The sequence below is a fragment of the Doryrhamphus excisus genome, chromosome 3 (genome assembly GCF_030265055.1).
Source record: "Doryrhamphus excisus isolate RoL2022-K1 chromosome 3, RoL_Dexc_1.0, whole genome shotgun sequence".
Taxonomy (NCBI): domain Eukaryota; kingdom Metazoa; phylum Chordata; class Actinopteri; order Syngnathiformes; family Syngnathidae; genus Doryrhamphus; species Doryrhamphus excisus.
In genome coordinates, this window is record NC_080468.1 from 16057507 (window position 1) to 16070280 (window position 12774).

At 50.4% G+C, this 12774-nt stretch overlaps 2 protein-coding genes across 3 annotated transcripts; one reads left to right on the forward strand and one right to left on the reverse strand.

Annotated features, from left to right (window-relative positions):
- Positions 1-35: 35 nt before the first annotated feature.
- On the reverse strand, positions 36-4027 carry bbs1 (Bardet-Biedl syndrome 1). Of its 2 annotated transcripts, none has more exons than XM_058069262.1 (7): positions 3476-4027; positions 2801-3194; positions 2546-2728; positions 2346-2477; positions 1814-1920; positions 1533-1653; positions 36-1412 (listed from the first exon to the last, which is right to left on the reverse strand). In XM_058069262.1, the coding sequence occupies exons 2-7, from the start codon at positions 3170-3172 to the stop codon at positions 588-590; spliced, it is 1740 nt and encodes a 579-aa protein (XP_057925245.1). In that variant the 5' UTR covers positions 3173-3194; positions 3476-4027; the 3' UTR covers positions 36-587. The 2 variants fall into 2 exon arrangements, with proteins under 2 accessions (XP_057925245.1, XP_057925244.1); XM_058069261.1 differs by having other exon boundaries at positions 2801-3197; positions 3476-4026.
- LOC131126568 (kinesin-like protein KIF20B) lies at positions 3735-12468 on the forward strand. Its single transcript, XM_058069245.1, has 31 exons — positions 3735-4170; positions 4295-4404; positions 4489-4572; positions 4745-4864; positions 4929-5067; positions 5148-5332; positions 5433-5466; positions 5586-5731; positions 6353-6425; positions 6494-6605; positions 6679-6750; positions 6823-6969; positions 7037-7199; positions 7282-7566; positions 7661-7764; positions 7842-7962; positions 8043-8160; positions 8235-8281; positions 8355-8502; positions 8572-8700; positions 8770-8897; positions 8978-9109; positions 9182-9342; positions 9410-9588; positions 9652-9726; positions 9806-9972; positions 10042-10149; positions 11516-11578; positions 11654-11729; positions 11812-11921; positions 12002-12468. The coding sequence occupies exons 2-31, from the start codon at positions 4300-4302 to the stop codon at positions 12080-12082; spliced, it is 3612 nt and encodes a 1203-aa protein (XP_057925228.1). The 5' UTR covers positions 3735-4170; positions 4295-4299; the 3' UTR covers positions 12083-12468.
- Positions 12469-12774: the final 306 nt, after the last annotated feature.

Below are 12774 nucleotides of genomic sequence, written 5' to 3' on the forward strand. Positions count from 1 at the left end.
AAATAAAAGCAGCGACCCAAAAAGTAACTCTCGCTCTTTTATTATGTAAACAAGTATTGAACAAACACATTGATAGCTTTGACTTCTCTTCATTCTAAAATACATATGTAAGTATAAAACGAGGTACTGTAGCTTTAAAAAAATGTGCAGCACAGCGCCACCCTGTGGCCACTAAACGCTTTCGGCAAATCACGCCTAACGATTAAAAACAATAATTCTCTGTTCACTCACATATCAAAATCTCTATTTTATACAATAATTATGTATATTACAGTTGATTTTTATGACGTTTAATTCCGCAATTGTTAACACCTATCGAGTGTTTTATTCGTCATGAGTCAGCAGAACGTCTGCGTGCGGGACAGCTCGAGATAGCGGCCATCTTTGACGCTCCTGTGCCTTCGTGGGCGTGGCGGATGTGGGCTCACACAGACTTCCTGCCTATTTACCACACGGACTTCCTGCCGATGACTCACCTGGAAAGCTAGCTAAGGTTCTAGCTAAGGTATCTATAGCAGGAGGCGGACTCTGCGGGAAACTCATCCTGGACTCTGTGCAGCCCCCTGGCGGGGGGATAGTGAACTGCCTCAGTTGAGTCCTTCGCTGACAGGCATGTTGATGTGCGCCGTGAGCAGCGGCGTGCTGCGCGCCTCGTGCAAGACAAACACTTTGATGATGTCCGAGATGCCCTTGTCACTTGTGCACTCTACTTCGGTCTGGACCGGGTACACGAGTCCCGGCACCAGCAGCGGGATCTTCATGTAGGGCTTGGTCATCCTGTACAGGTTCTCATCAAACAGGAAGGTGATGGCGAGGTTCATGATGGGTCGACACGCCGCCGTGTTCTGCATGTTGAGCGTGAGTTTGAAGGACGGACCCAGGCCCTGGACCACCGCGTTCATCTTGAGTGGTTCGCTGGGGCTGGATGACACCGGGGTCAAACTGGACTCCAGGGCGTTGGCGTAGGCTTTAGCCGCGGCGAGGCGCAGGCGTATCAGGTCCATTTGGAAACCCCGGTGCATGGCCACGCCGTTTTCACGCTCCCTCAGAGTTTGGTCCACGTACAGCTTGGTCTTCTTGGGAACATTCAGACGGATGCTCTGGGCGGCCGGCGGTCCAGGAGTGCTGTCCCGGTCCTCAAATGCGGCGGTCCTCTTCAGGATCTTGACTATCAGGCCGCCACTCTTTGTGGTCATAATGAGGGTCCCGTCCTCACGGCCGTAACGGCCAAAGCAAATACTCGTCACCACGTCTGGCGTCCTGATGGTACTCAGCAGGTTCTTCTCGCGGTACAGCTGGACATCGCAGTTGGTGAGACCCACCAAAACCGCCTGGAAGCCTCGAGTTGGGAGGTCCATGGCGGCCATGGTGGAGATGGCAGCCGGCAGCACCACCTTCCACAGCTTCTTCCCCTGAGCACACAACATCACATCGTAAAACGGGATTTCTCTTTCCACGTGGGAGAAAAACCACCTCGTGACTTTAGACCCCATACAGTTCTTGTACGGGGCCTCAAGTGGCCTCAGGTTTACCTTCTGGGTGAATCCTTGCAGGCTCTGGTCGGTGGCGCCCACCACCACGTTCTTTCCAAGTCTCACCAGGCCCACGGGGTGTGACGACAACTCCACGCAGTACTTGGGTCTGTCTGAGTCCCTGAGAGCAGACACACACCACGTCAGCTGTCAGGTCTACATCGGACTTGGTCACGTGCCGACACGATGGACTTGGCATTAAGCCTCCAGCAAGCTGACCTGTCCCGGATCCTGACGAAGACTTGCTGCAAAGCATCCTGGAAAACGGAAATGATGTTTACCTGCGTAGAATGTAGATGTTTCCGTTACGACACGCCACCGTGATCCGAAACTCCACGTCAAACTGTCCCGTCACGTCCATCATGGTGGGAGGAGCGGGCAGCGCCATCTTCAACATGACCACACGCATAAATGTTTACAAAGTATACAAAATTTACAAAGTTTGTACTCACAAGATCACACGATCATGCTTCACACTTACAGGCCTTCAAAATAAAAGCGACGCGCATCCTGTCTAATAGTAAAATAACTGTTTCATAAAAATAGCTTACATTAAGACTAAGTGTAAGTACACGCAAGTGTGCATTTATGCACTCAAATACTAAGTACACAAGCGTGCACTTATTCACTCAAAGGACTAAATGTAAGTACACGAGTGTGCACTCAAAAAAAATAAATCTTAGTTCACAAGTCCACATTTGTGCACTCAAAAACTCTGAATTAAATATGAAACTGTGCACTCAAAATGTGCACGTTTGCACTCAAAAGACTCAGTAAGTATGCAAGTGTGAACAGCGAGAAGGAAGTGGTTACCTTTGCCAGGATGATGAAGGCTTCGGGGTCCAACACGTAAACATGGCTGCTCTCGGTGCCGATGACGAGGCAGCTGACGCCGTCTTCGTCAGCCGTGCTTTTCTTCAGGGTCGCGATGCAGGTGATGACAGTCTGTGGTGGCGAGGAGCAAGTGTCATGACGCGTGTGTGTGTGTGTGTGCGAGTGTGTGTGATGTTTACCTGTCGTTTGATGGCTTGCTGCTTGTGCAACTGGACAAAGTCGTCCAGGTGCTCGGCGTCCAGAGACAGGAAGTGGAGTGAGCGCACGGACAACGACACGTCTGCCTTCTTCCTGATGCCCTCCAACATCTCCTTCAAGGTCACAGGGTCAATTTGGCCCTCCTTGGCCTGCTGCCACACATCCTGATCAATGACACGACAGCATGGAGAATTGAACCAGCGACCTCACACACACGCGTGACGTAACACGCACACCTGCTCCAGCGCGTTGACATCAAGACCCGGCAGGGTGAACTTGAAGTAAGGCCTCATGTTCTTGTAGACGTAGACGCACGGTCCGGAGGCCACGGCCACAGCGGGGATGCGAGGCTCGTGCAGGTCCATGAAGAAGGCCACAAGGCCAGCGGGCAGGTCCAGCAGGGCGCTCTCGCTGGTGAGCGACGTTCCTCGGTACACCTTCAGCTTCATGGCTGACGAGCCGCTGCCCAAGTCGCCCACCACTAGGCCGCTGTCGCCGTCGCCGCTCAGGTCGGCCAGATCCACGCACGATGTGAAGGTGTACAGTCCCGCCACCGGGTCGTAATGGGCATCAAGCCACTTCCTGTCTTCGCCGCTGAACTCGGACATGACGTCGGCGGAAGAGGGGCCCCTGCTACACAACATGGCGGTCAGCTGACATGAACTTATCATCCAGCAAGGCATCAGGGAGTCAGGTTTACACAACCTAAAGGACACATCAACAAACCCAGCCTCACAGATGGATATGACGTCAATTTCTGCTTCCTGTATGGAAGGAGGCTAAGTGGTATTGACAGGACATAACTTCCTTCCTCTTGAGGCGTAGGAGCAACATTAAAAGACTACAGTTCATATTTAAACATTGTTAAAACTACTATATGGCGCCATACAGGTGTCTGTGTGGAGATCTACCTTGTTGTCAGCAGCTGACTCGCCGTTGTCAAGGAAACGGACGGGGCGTTCTCCTCTTCCTCCCCAACGCTGCGTGCGTCCTCCAAAAATAAAGTATTTTAATGTTTTAATGCTGCGACAAAACAAAACCGAACAGAACAGAACCACAATGTTCGTGTGTCGCTTCTAATCCGCTAAATCCTCTCCGATCTTATTCAGCCTATCATGCCACTGTCCCCGGCTGATGACGTCACTTTCACACGACGCTACTCAAACCTACATTAAGTAGACATAAACGTTTTTTTTTCATAATGTAAAAGTAGTACAACCTGACTCACATGTCAGAAGAATAGTCTGTTGAAAATAACATAATATTTTAGTGTCATGCCAAGCGGCGCTGTTTGTGACGTCCCAGCTAACCGCTCTCCGATTGGTCCTTGCTTGCAGTTTAAAAAGTAGCCCGCGGTGGATAGCATAGTTAGCGACGAGGCACCGTCTGAAGAATAAAATATATCCAGAGTGAGTTGAGCTTCATTTGGGAAGGCTGTCGGACACACAGGGTTCATATTACAACCAGTCGTTTTCTCTGAATATGTTAAACATATATATTTTATAAGCAAAGCCCTGTGGGTTTTCTCGCTCGTCTGGTTGTTGTGGCTAATGCTAACAACAAGGGCAACGCCGCCGTTCATAGCTAGCTGCAGACATCTGAGTGGGTATGTAAAGATGCATTTGAAACTGCTTGGAATTTTAAAATTCGTAAACCATTGAACAAAGTGAGACTATTCTGTGTGCTGTGAAGCAGAAGGTAAAGCTTGTGTTTGTCGGTGTGTTCGCCAGCCAAGATGAAGGACTCTTGTTTAGCTTTGAAACCGGAGAGAGTGGACCCAGTGGAGGAGGGCCACATCAAGAGGGACCTGCTGGAGGAATTCTCCGCTCTTCCAAAGCAGGTTCGTGACGTCATTATTGATCATCAGTTCACCACGTTATTGATTGATTAAGATTGATGTGATGAGCTTGACGTTTGTTATCAGGACCAAGTTTCCACCAAGTCGGAGAACCTGCAGGTCTACCTGAGGGTTCGACCTTTCACAGCAGCTGAGAATGGAGAGTCACAGGTAACACACACACAGTTAGAACCACCTGTATTGTCCAGATATCCTAAAAAAAATACAATAAAAAAGTACAATAGCAGAATACACATGGAGTAAATACAGTGTTTACATAATACAAATGATCAGGATATTTAAAGTTCTAAGTACGCATTTCTTCTGTTGTAAACATGATCAGGACTGCGTGAACATAGAGGGACCAGACACTGTGGTCCTGAAAGCTCCCAGGACCAGTCAAACCAACCGACAGGGTGACAAGCTCCTCCCACAAACGGCTCAAAGGTTTACCTTCACGCAGGTAACCACTCATACGACTTTGTCGTCTCCGTGGCGATGTGTGAGATGGTGTCACTTCCTGACAGGTGTTTGGGCCAGATGCCAGTCAAAGGAGAGTTTTTGAAGGGTCAGTCCACGGCTTAGTCCGAGATGTTCTGGAAGGAGAAAACTGCCTGGTGTTCACTTACGGAGTCACCAATGCCGGAAAAACCTTCACGTTTCTCGGTCAGGGGAGCAACAAACACAACAAACACTGTCATGCTGTTTGTTTGTGTCACTCTATATGTGTGGGTGTGTATCTCCAGGTCCAGACCATGACAGTGGTCTCCTGCCCAGGTCGCTGTGGGTCATCTTCAACAGCATTGAAGATCGGCTGTACACGCGCTGCGATCTGAAACCTCAGCGCTGTCGAGACTTCAGCCGACTGACTCCGGATCAGCAGACGGCTGAGAGCAATACCAAGAAGAACCTGCTCAGGATGCTTAAAGAGGTAGCGCACACGCACCATCGCATGGGAGACGTGTGGAAGTTGTAGGAAGTTGTCGTTCTTATTCATGTGTTTGTGCCCCCCCCCCCCCCCCCCCCTCCAGAATGTGACGTCTGCTCGATCAACTTTTCTCGACAGTAACTTTTTTTTTTCTTCTAATTGCTGGATATTTTTGGAATTAATGTCATTCAACCAACACACAACGGGATGTGTCGTTATTTAGTGTTTGTTTTTTTTTTTGTTTATTTGTTGGCAGGCTCGTCCCTCAGCTCCGAATGCAGTGTCAACAGTGTCGGTGACGGCGACAAGTTCTGTCTGGACGTCCCCTCGACTGTTGGCTTCTCAGTTTGGGTTTCATTCTGTGAGATTTACAACGACAACATTCACGACCTGCTGGACCAGGTGACGCACACACACACACACACACATACAACATAGGTTCTGATTAGTACAGTAAACCTCGGATATATCGGACTCGGATATATCGGAAATTCGCTCACAACGGACAGATAAAAAAAGAACTGATTTTTCTGTAATGCATTTCCAATAAAAATTCATTGCATATATCGGATTTTTTTATAACGGATTTCGCCTATTTCGGACAAAATCTCCAGTCCCGTTCCAATGCATTTCCATTAAATTTCCCTCGCATATATCGGATGGCCGCATCGTGGCGCTCCGATTTGCCGAATCGTGACAGGCCGCTATACGACGTCATTTGCAGCGTTACCTGCGCGTCCAGGTACATTGGAAACATAGTCAAGGAAGTGCCTTTTTATAACGGATAAAATCCGATTTACGCATATACCGGATATAAATCCGATATATGCGTAAAATGGACATTTTCCGGTCTACGCAATATAACAGATTTCGCTTATATCGGCCAAAACCAGTGGGAACAATTGAATCCGATATATCCGAGGTTTACTGTATAATGACACAAATGTGATTCGTGCACATTGTCATGTTTCTAACATGTCACTTGTCTGATTGGCTGATGGGCTCATGTGACCTTGTGTTCAGGTCCCTGGTGGACACATCAAGAGGACGGTGCTCCGTCTGTCTCAGGACGTCAAAGGAAACTCCTTCATTAAAGGTAACGTGCGATGCCTCCAGCTTCCAACACGCACACTCAAGAACCACCTGTCCGTCACGTGTGTCCAGACCTGAAGTGGATCCAGGTGAACAGCACTGAAGAGGCCTACAGGGTGATGAAGATCGGAAAGAAGAACCAGTGCTGCTACTCCACCAGGCTCAATCATCTGTCCAGCAGGAGGTGGGCTACTTCCTGTTTCCTTCTCGTTGTGTCCTACCGCCACCGGTACCCAGTCGTCACTTTGTTTGTGCAGCCACAGCATCTTCTCCATCAGGATCCTCAGAGTGGACCACAGCGGCGTTCCCAGAGTCCTCGGCATTAGCGAGTGAGTGACGCCCGGCGAGTGTCACGCCTCCAATGAGTGTGTGTCGAACCGTGTGCATTTGTGCGTGTCCAGGCTTGCGCTGTGCGACCTGGCCGGCTCGGAGCGCTGCTCTCGAACACACAACACGGGAGAGCGCCTGAAGGAGGCGGGAAACATCAACAGCTCCCTGTTGACGCTCGGGAAGTGTATCAACGCCATGAGGCTCAACCAGCACGCCAAGTATGTTGTGTGTGTGTGGAGGGGGGGTGGCGTGCTGCAGAAAGTTATACATTGTCCACCTCTGCAGGTTCCAGCACCATGTCCCCTTCAGGGAGTCCAAATTGACACATCTCCTGCAGTTCTTCTTCTGCGGTGCCGGCAAGGTGACCATGGTGGTCAACATTAACCAGAGTGCCTCCTGCGTGGATGAAACGCTTAACGTCCTCAAGTTCTCCGCCCTTGCCCAGAAGGTGCTGCGTTCACATTTGCCGTCATTCCTTCACCAATGCACGGCAGTCTCCGTTAGTGTGTACTTCTGTCTTTGTCCTGTAGGTGGTGGTGTTGAACACGAGGCCCGTCACCCTGGACGTCGCCTCCCACAGGTCGGCTATGGAATTATCCGTCCTCATCGATGAGGAGGACCAGCGCAGGAACATGATGATGGGTCGCAAGAGCTCGCTGCTCCACTGGGAGACCAGTCTAGAAGACGTCCTGGAGGACGAGTACGATGAAGAGCCGGATGAGGACAAAGAGTCAGAGGAGGAGAGTCTGATGGAGGGAACGGTGCTGGAGGCTGGAGATGCGGAGGGGAACAAGACCATGGAGGAAGAGGAGAAGGTAGATGGTCTTCACATCCACGACCGTGGACAAAGCTTAAGAGCATCAGGTGGAGTTCCTTGGCTTTTCATCCGCCGTGTCATCTGTGTGTCAGTCGGACAGGGAGGCGGCGTTGCGTTTAGTCCTGGAGGCTCAGATCAGAGAAGAAGTCAGCGCCGAGTTCATGGAGCTCTTCAGCAAGATGGAGAAAGACTACAGGTGAGGAACCTGACCCAACAGAGACCATCACTGCCTCTCGCACGCCGGCGTCTGACGCTGTGTTGATGCTGCATCAGCGAGCGTCTGGAGAAGGAGCGTGAGGTCCTGGAAGAGCGCGCCGAGAAGAAACTGGAGATACTGAAGAACCTGGTCAGCAAGACCGCCGACTTGTCCGATAGCGTCCTGTGTCCCGCCAAGGTGGGTGCGTCCTTTTTCGATCGCGGGCGAGTCCCATAAGCGTTGCGTTGCCTGAGAGCGCTGCTGATTGGCCGTTGAAGGAGGAGCAGGCGGCGCTGTTGGAGGGAATCATCAGTTCCGTGAGCGAAGACCTGGAGAAGATCAGAGCAGACGCTGTGAGCATGCACCGATGTCTGAGCGAGCACACGCATGTTGCAGGTGCGTGCACGCCAGCAACACACTGCGAGCAAAAGCCATGACCTTTGACCCTGTGTGCGGTTTCCCCCTTGCAGAGCTGGAGAAGCGACAGTCGGGTGTCCAAACCCTGCAAGCTATCGAGGTGTGCTGACTTTCTTCTTCTGTGGTTTGCGGAATGCAATGAATGTGATGAAGGTTGGACTCCATGTTTGCAGACACCCGGGACCTCTGAGCCAAAAGACACGAGCCAGCAAGACCACCGCATCCCGGACCGCGTACCACACGTACAAGCCCCTCCTACTTACCCCCTACGACCAATCAGTGATTTGGAAGTGGAGGGCGAAAGGATGAGCACCAAGATAGGTGAGCCAGTGGTCATGTGGAGAGCTTCACCACAACCAAGCCGTTGTTTGAACCCCGCCTGCCGCTCAGTGCTGCTGGAGGAAAAGCACAGGAAGGAGCTGAGCGAGAACCAAGCGAAGAGGACGGAGTTGGAGGCGGAGCTAAAGCAGCGGCAGAACGAAGTTCAGAAGTTGAAGGAGGAGGTGCAGAAATTGTCAGGTGGGCGCCGTGAGAGCAGTTTGATGCCACGCGGATGATGTCACTTCCTTACCATGACACTTCCCGCAGCCCGAGTGGACGAGTGTCCAAACTGCGACGCCGTCGTGTCGACGCTGGAGCTGGAGCGGCGGGAAACATCCAGGCTGACGAAGGAGAACAAAGCTTTGGTGAACGGCATCTTCCAGCTTCAGACGGAGGTCCCGATCCTCTTCTTCTTTCTTGCTCACTCCCCAGCTAGCATTAGCATTAGCATCTCAGGGGGCGCCTTGTCTCGCAGGTTACCGACCTTCAGCGCCAGCTCAGACGGGAAACCGAAGGAGTCGCCAGCATGTCTGAGGAGCTCGCCGCCGTGAAGGCCTGCCTCCAAGGCCGAGAGAGCCAATCAGACGTGAAAGCTCAGCAAGTCAAGGTAGCCATATTGTTCACGATGGACGTTTATCTATGTACAGTACGCGCTTTGACCCGATTGCGTCTGACTCAGGAGTGGGAGGGTCTTAGCGCCAGCACCAGCCTGTTCCACGCCAACATGGCCGAGCTGAGAAAGGAGAGCCAGGCGGCGCTGGAAAGATCCGCTCACAAATCCAAACTGATCCAGGAGCTGCAGCAGGAGAAGGATCGACTGGAGGAACGACTTGCGCTCAGGTCAGGTGACTGACAGGTGACAGGTGATTGATTGTTCTTGTTATTGTAGCTGCTCGTCTTTCTGCAGAGATGAGGAGTGTGATCAGCTCAGCCTGGAATTGGCCAATCAGAAAGGAGAACACTCCCGGCAGCTGCAGAGCCTGAGGGCGGAGCTTGAGCTAGAAGAAGGAGCTCTTCGCAGGAAGCTGGAGGAGACGGTTAGAAAGGAGGAGATGAGGAAGGCCGAGGACCAGAAACAAATAGGAGGTGATTCATCATACAGTAAGACCGCAATGCGTGTGGATTGTAACATACGTGTGTGTGTGTTAGAGCTTCAACGTCTCCTCTGCGAGAAGGAGAACCGTCTGGAGGAACTTGTGAGGCAGACGGACGCAATGAGACAAGGTGACTATCTCCAGCGGCGAGGTGGCGGCCTCCCATCATCAACTCTTCCACTGACTCCACCCACTTTCCTCGCCACCAGAAATGGCGCGTGTGACGGAAGAGCTGCAGAGCAGGGAGGCGGAGGAGCGGAAGGAAAACGAGGAGCCGAGGACGGCGCAGAAGCTGTCCCTGCAGGAGCGTAAGCACCGGCGGCGACAGGAAGTGGACCAAAGCAAAGAGCTCGGGCCCATGGAGTACCACACGCAGGTCCGTCACCATGACAACGTCGCACTCATGATATCACGTGAAGTATGAATCGTGGATGTGTGTGAGCAGGAACACGTTCATGTCGCTGCTTTGAGGAACGACGTGGTCGACCTGGGCGACATGCCGACGTCGAAGGGCAAGAGGGTCGCCAGGAAGAGGAAGAGCTGTGAGGTCGAGGTAGGCGTGGAAATTTTTATTTTTTTAAATTTCATTAAAGGGGACCGAAGTTTGGTATGGCTCAAAACGCTCAATTTCAAAAGGTGTGGTAAAACTGCCTCTTTGTGATGTCACAGAGGGCAGACTTCCTTATATGGGCATAGCTGTAAGCCAGATACACTCTCTGCCCTCCCCCTCCAAGCTCTGCTTCTGTGTTTACGTTGCTAGCAATGGCTCATAGGAAGGAAAAGGAAAGCTACATTTGCTTCCAATTCCCAAAAACGCCTCCGTCAGGCACAAGTGGTTGGACTTCCTGATTCCCTACCAGCAAATGACTGTCTAGTGAACATGGGCCACTATGCTGCTGGACTAGCCCACAAACTTGAGCCCTATGCCTTTCCAACGTTACTTGGTGGTGTGGAAGAGCCAGAAGAGCAAGCAGGAAGTAACAGTTTATTAGTGTTTATTTATAACTGTTTTTATTTAGTTTATTACTCGTCTGTGTAGCATTATAGAGTGTGCATACAGTGAGCGGGGTTTGCTAACAGCCGTTTCCCACCACAATTAGTGGCCACATTAGACGCTAAAACGTTGAAGCTACAGTAAACCTCGGATATATCGGACTCGGATATATCGGAAATTCGCTCACAACGGACAGATAAAAAAGAACCGATTTTTCTGTAATGCATTTCCAATAAAAATTCATTGCATATATCGGATTTTTTTATAACGGATTTCGCCTATTTCGGACAAAATCTCCAGTCCCGTTCCAATGCATTTCCATGAAATTTCCCTCGCATATATCGGATGGCCGCATCGTGGCGCTCCGATTCGCCGAATCGTGACAGGCCGCTATACGACGTCATTTGCAGCGTTTGCAGCGTTGCCTGCGCGTCCAGGTACATTGGAAACATAGTCAAGGAAGTGCCTTTTTTATAACGGATAATATCCGATTTACGCATATACCGGATATAAATCCGATATATGTGTAAAACGGACATTTTCCGGTATACACATATAACGGATTTCGCTTATATCGGACAAAACCAGTGGGAACAATTGAATCCGATATATCCCAGGTTTACTGTACTTACCTTTTGAGAGACTTCCTGAAGTAACCTTTGTCTCTACTTCTGGATCGTATGTTAAAAAGATGCATCGGCGTTTATTATCAACTCCTTTACCGTTCACAGCTAGCAGTACAAAATGGAAGTCCTTTTAGGCACTCGTGAGTGTGACCACCTACAGCAGAGTGGAGGCGGTAGAACCACAAAATACAGCTGAATAGGTGCAGATTCAGGAAGAGCGTGAAAGCTGTGTGTAGCTAGGAGTCCACAACTTCAGTACAAAAGGCTGAACACTTCGGTGTGTGTGTGTGTGTGTTTAGGGGTTGGTGTCAAGCGGCAGCAAGCGAAACAGGCGCCGAGCGAACATGGGAAACACGACACAGGTGAGATGTGCGCTACGATCGGTCAAGTCACTTCCTGGACGAGAGGATCATGACTAAAGTTACCCTCTGCTGCAGCAAAACCTCGACACGCCGAAGACGCACACGCTCAACGACGGGATCCACAAGTTGCCGTCTACGCTGCTCTGCACAGGTGAGATGAGTCATCAGCTCTTTGATCAACGGCGCCGGCGATCCTTCGCCCGACATCACTATACGAGCGTATCTTTTGATAGTTGAACCTCACGTCGTCGCCGCTGCCGCCGCCGCGGCGAGCAAACCCAAAAGAGGACGGAAGAAGCTGTACAAGGATGACTGCACGCCGCTGCTCACCTCTCCGAACGTGGTCAGTTTGACCTCTGCTTCACCTTGACGTGCTCGCCTCGGACGGTCTTGACATGCGAGCGCGTGTACGTTTGTGTTCAGGCTTTCGGAGGTGCCGACGAGGAGAAGGAGAGCGACCACGTGATCATCAAGCGCCAACTGCGCTCCAAGAACAGGAAGTGACCTCAGACCGAGCAGAGCTGTTGAAAAAGTCATTGTGAAGAGTTTAAATAAATGTTTTTTTTCTATTTTGTAAGTTTTGTAATGTTTTTCTTGAAAGCGTGACAACTTTTTTTTTAGCGTTGCACCAACGTCAACACGTCCAGGATTGAGCTCCACTCTGATTGGTTCTTCTGGTTTTCAGCCAAAGTCAACCAGTAGTTGGCGTTGGGCTCCTCTGCGGTTATTGCCATTAGCTTCCTGTGCTGATGTATTGATGATTTAGAGCAGGGGTCTCAAACACACGGCCCGGGGGCCAAATGTGGCCTGCAGGACACTACTTTGAGGCCCCCACCTTGATATGAAAGTTTAATGTTAGTGCGGCCCGCGCAAGTTTGATTTAAAAAAAAAATATTACGTTTGATTAATGTTCATGTTAAAGGTTAAATAACTGTTAATAGTTATCCTCCCTATCCGTGTGGAAGTGGTAAGTTTTTGGCTATTTAAGTTTAAAGGAAATAACTTGAAGGCTACCGTTTAGGTCGCTAGCTCTCTAGTTTGCGAGTTAGCATGTGTCTCAAGACCCTGCAGTTGCGCAATATGTTGTAAATAAAAAAAAAAGTATAAATGTGACTATAGTCGTGTTTTGTCATGTCTACAGGGCTCTAATAATGCTTTGTTCATTTTAATCTGAAAAAAATCATTTGTCTACACAC

What these genes read in the sequence shown, in the direction of transcription:
- LOC131126568 (XM_058069245.1), top strand. Translation starts at nt 4,300, where the DNA reads ATGAAGGACTCTTGTTTAGCTTTGAAACCGGAGAGAGTGGACCCAGTG. An exon ending in AGAGTCCTCGGCATTAGCGA is followed by an intron (nt 6,751 to 6,822) that starts GTGAGTGACGCC and finishes GTGCGTGTCCAG; the next exon opens with GCTTGCGCTGTGCGACCTGG. An exon ending in TGAAAGCTCAGCAAGTCAAG is followed by an intron (nt 9,110 to 9,181) that starts GTAGCCATATTG and finishes CGTCTGACTCAG; the next exon opens with GAGTGGGAGGGTCTTAGCGC.
- bbs1 (XM_058069262.1), bottom strand. Translation starts at nt 3,172, where the DNA reads ATGTCCGAGTTCAGCGGCGAAGACAGGAAGTGGCTTGATGCCCATTAC. An exon ending in ATGTCAACGCGCTGGAGCAG is followed by an intron (nt 2,729 to 2,800) that starts GTGTGCGTGTTA and finishes GTCATTGATCAG; the next exon opens with GATGTGTGGCAGCAGGCCAA. An exon ending in TGCAAGGATTCACCCAGAAG is followed by an intron (nt 1,413 to 1,532) that starts GTAAACCTGAGG and finishes TTGTGTGCTCAG; the next exon opens with GGGAAGAAGCTGTGGAAGGT.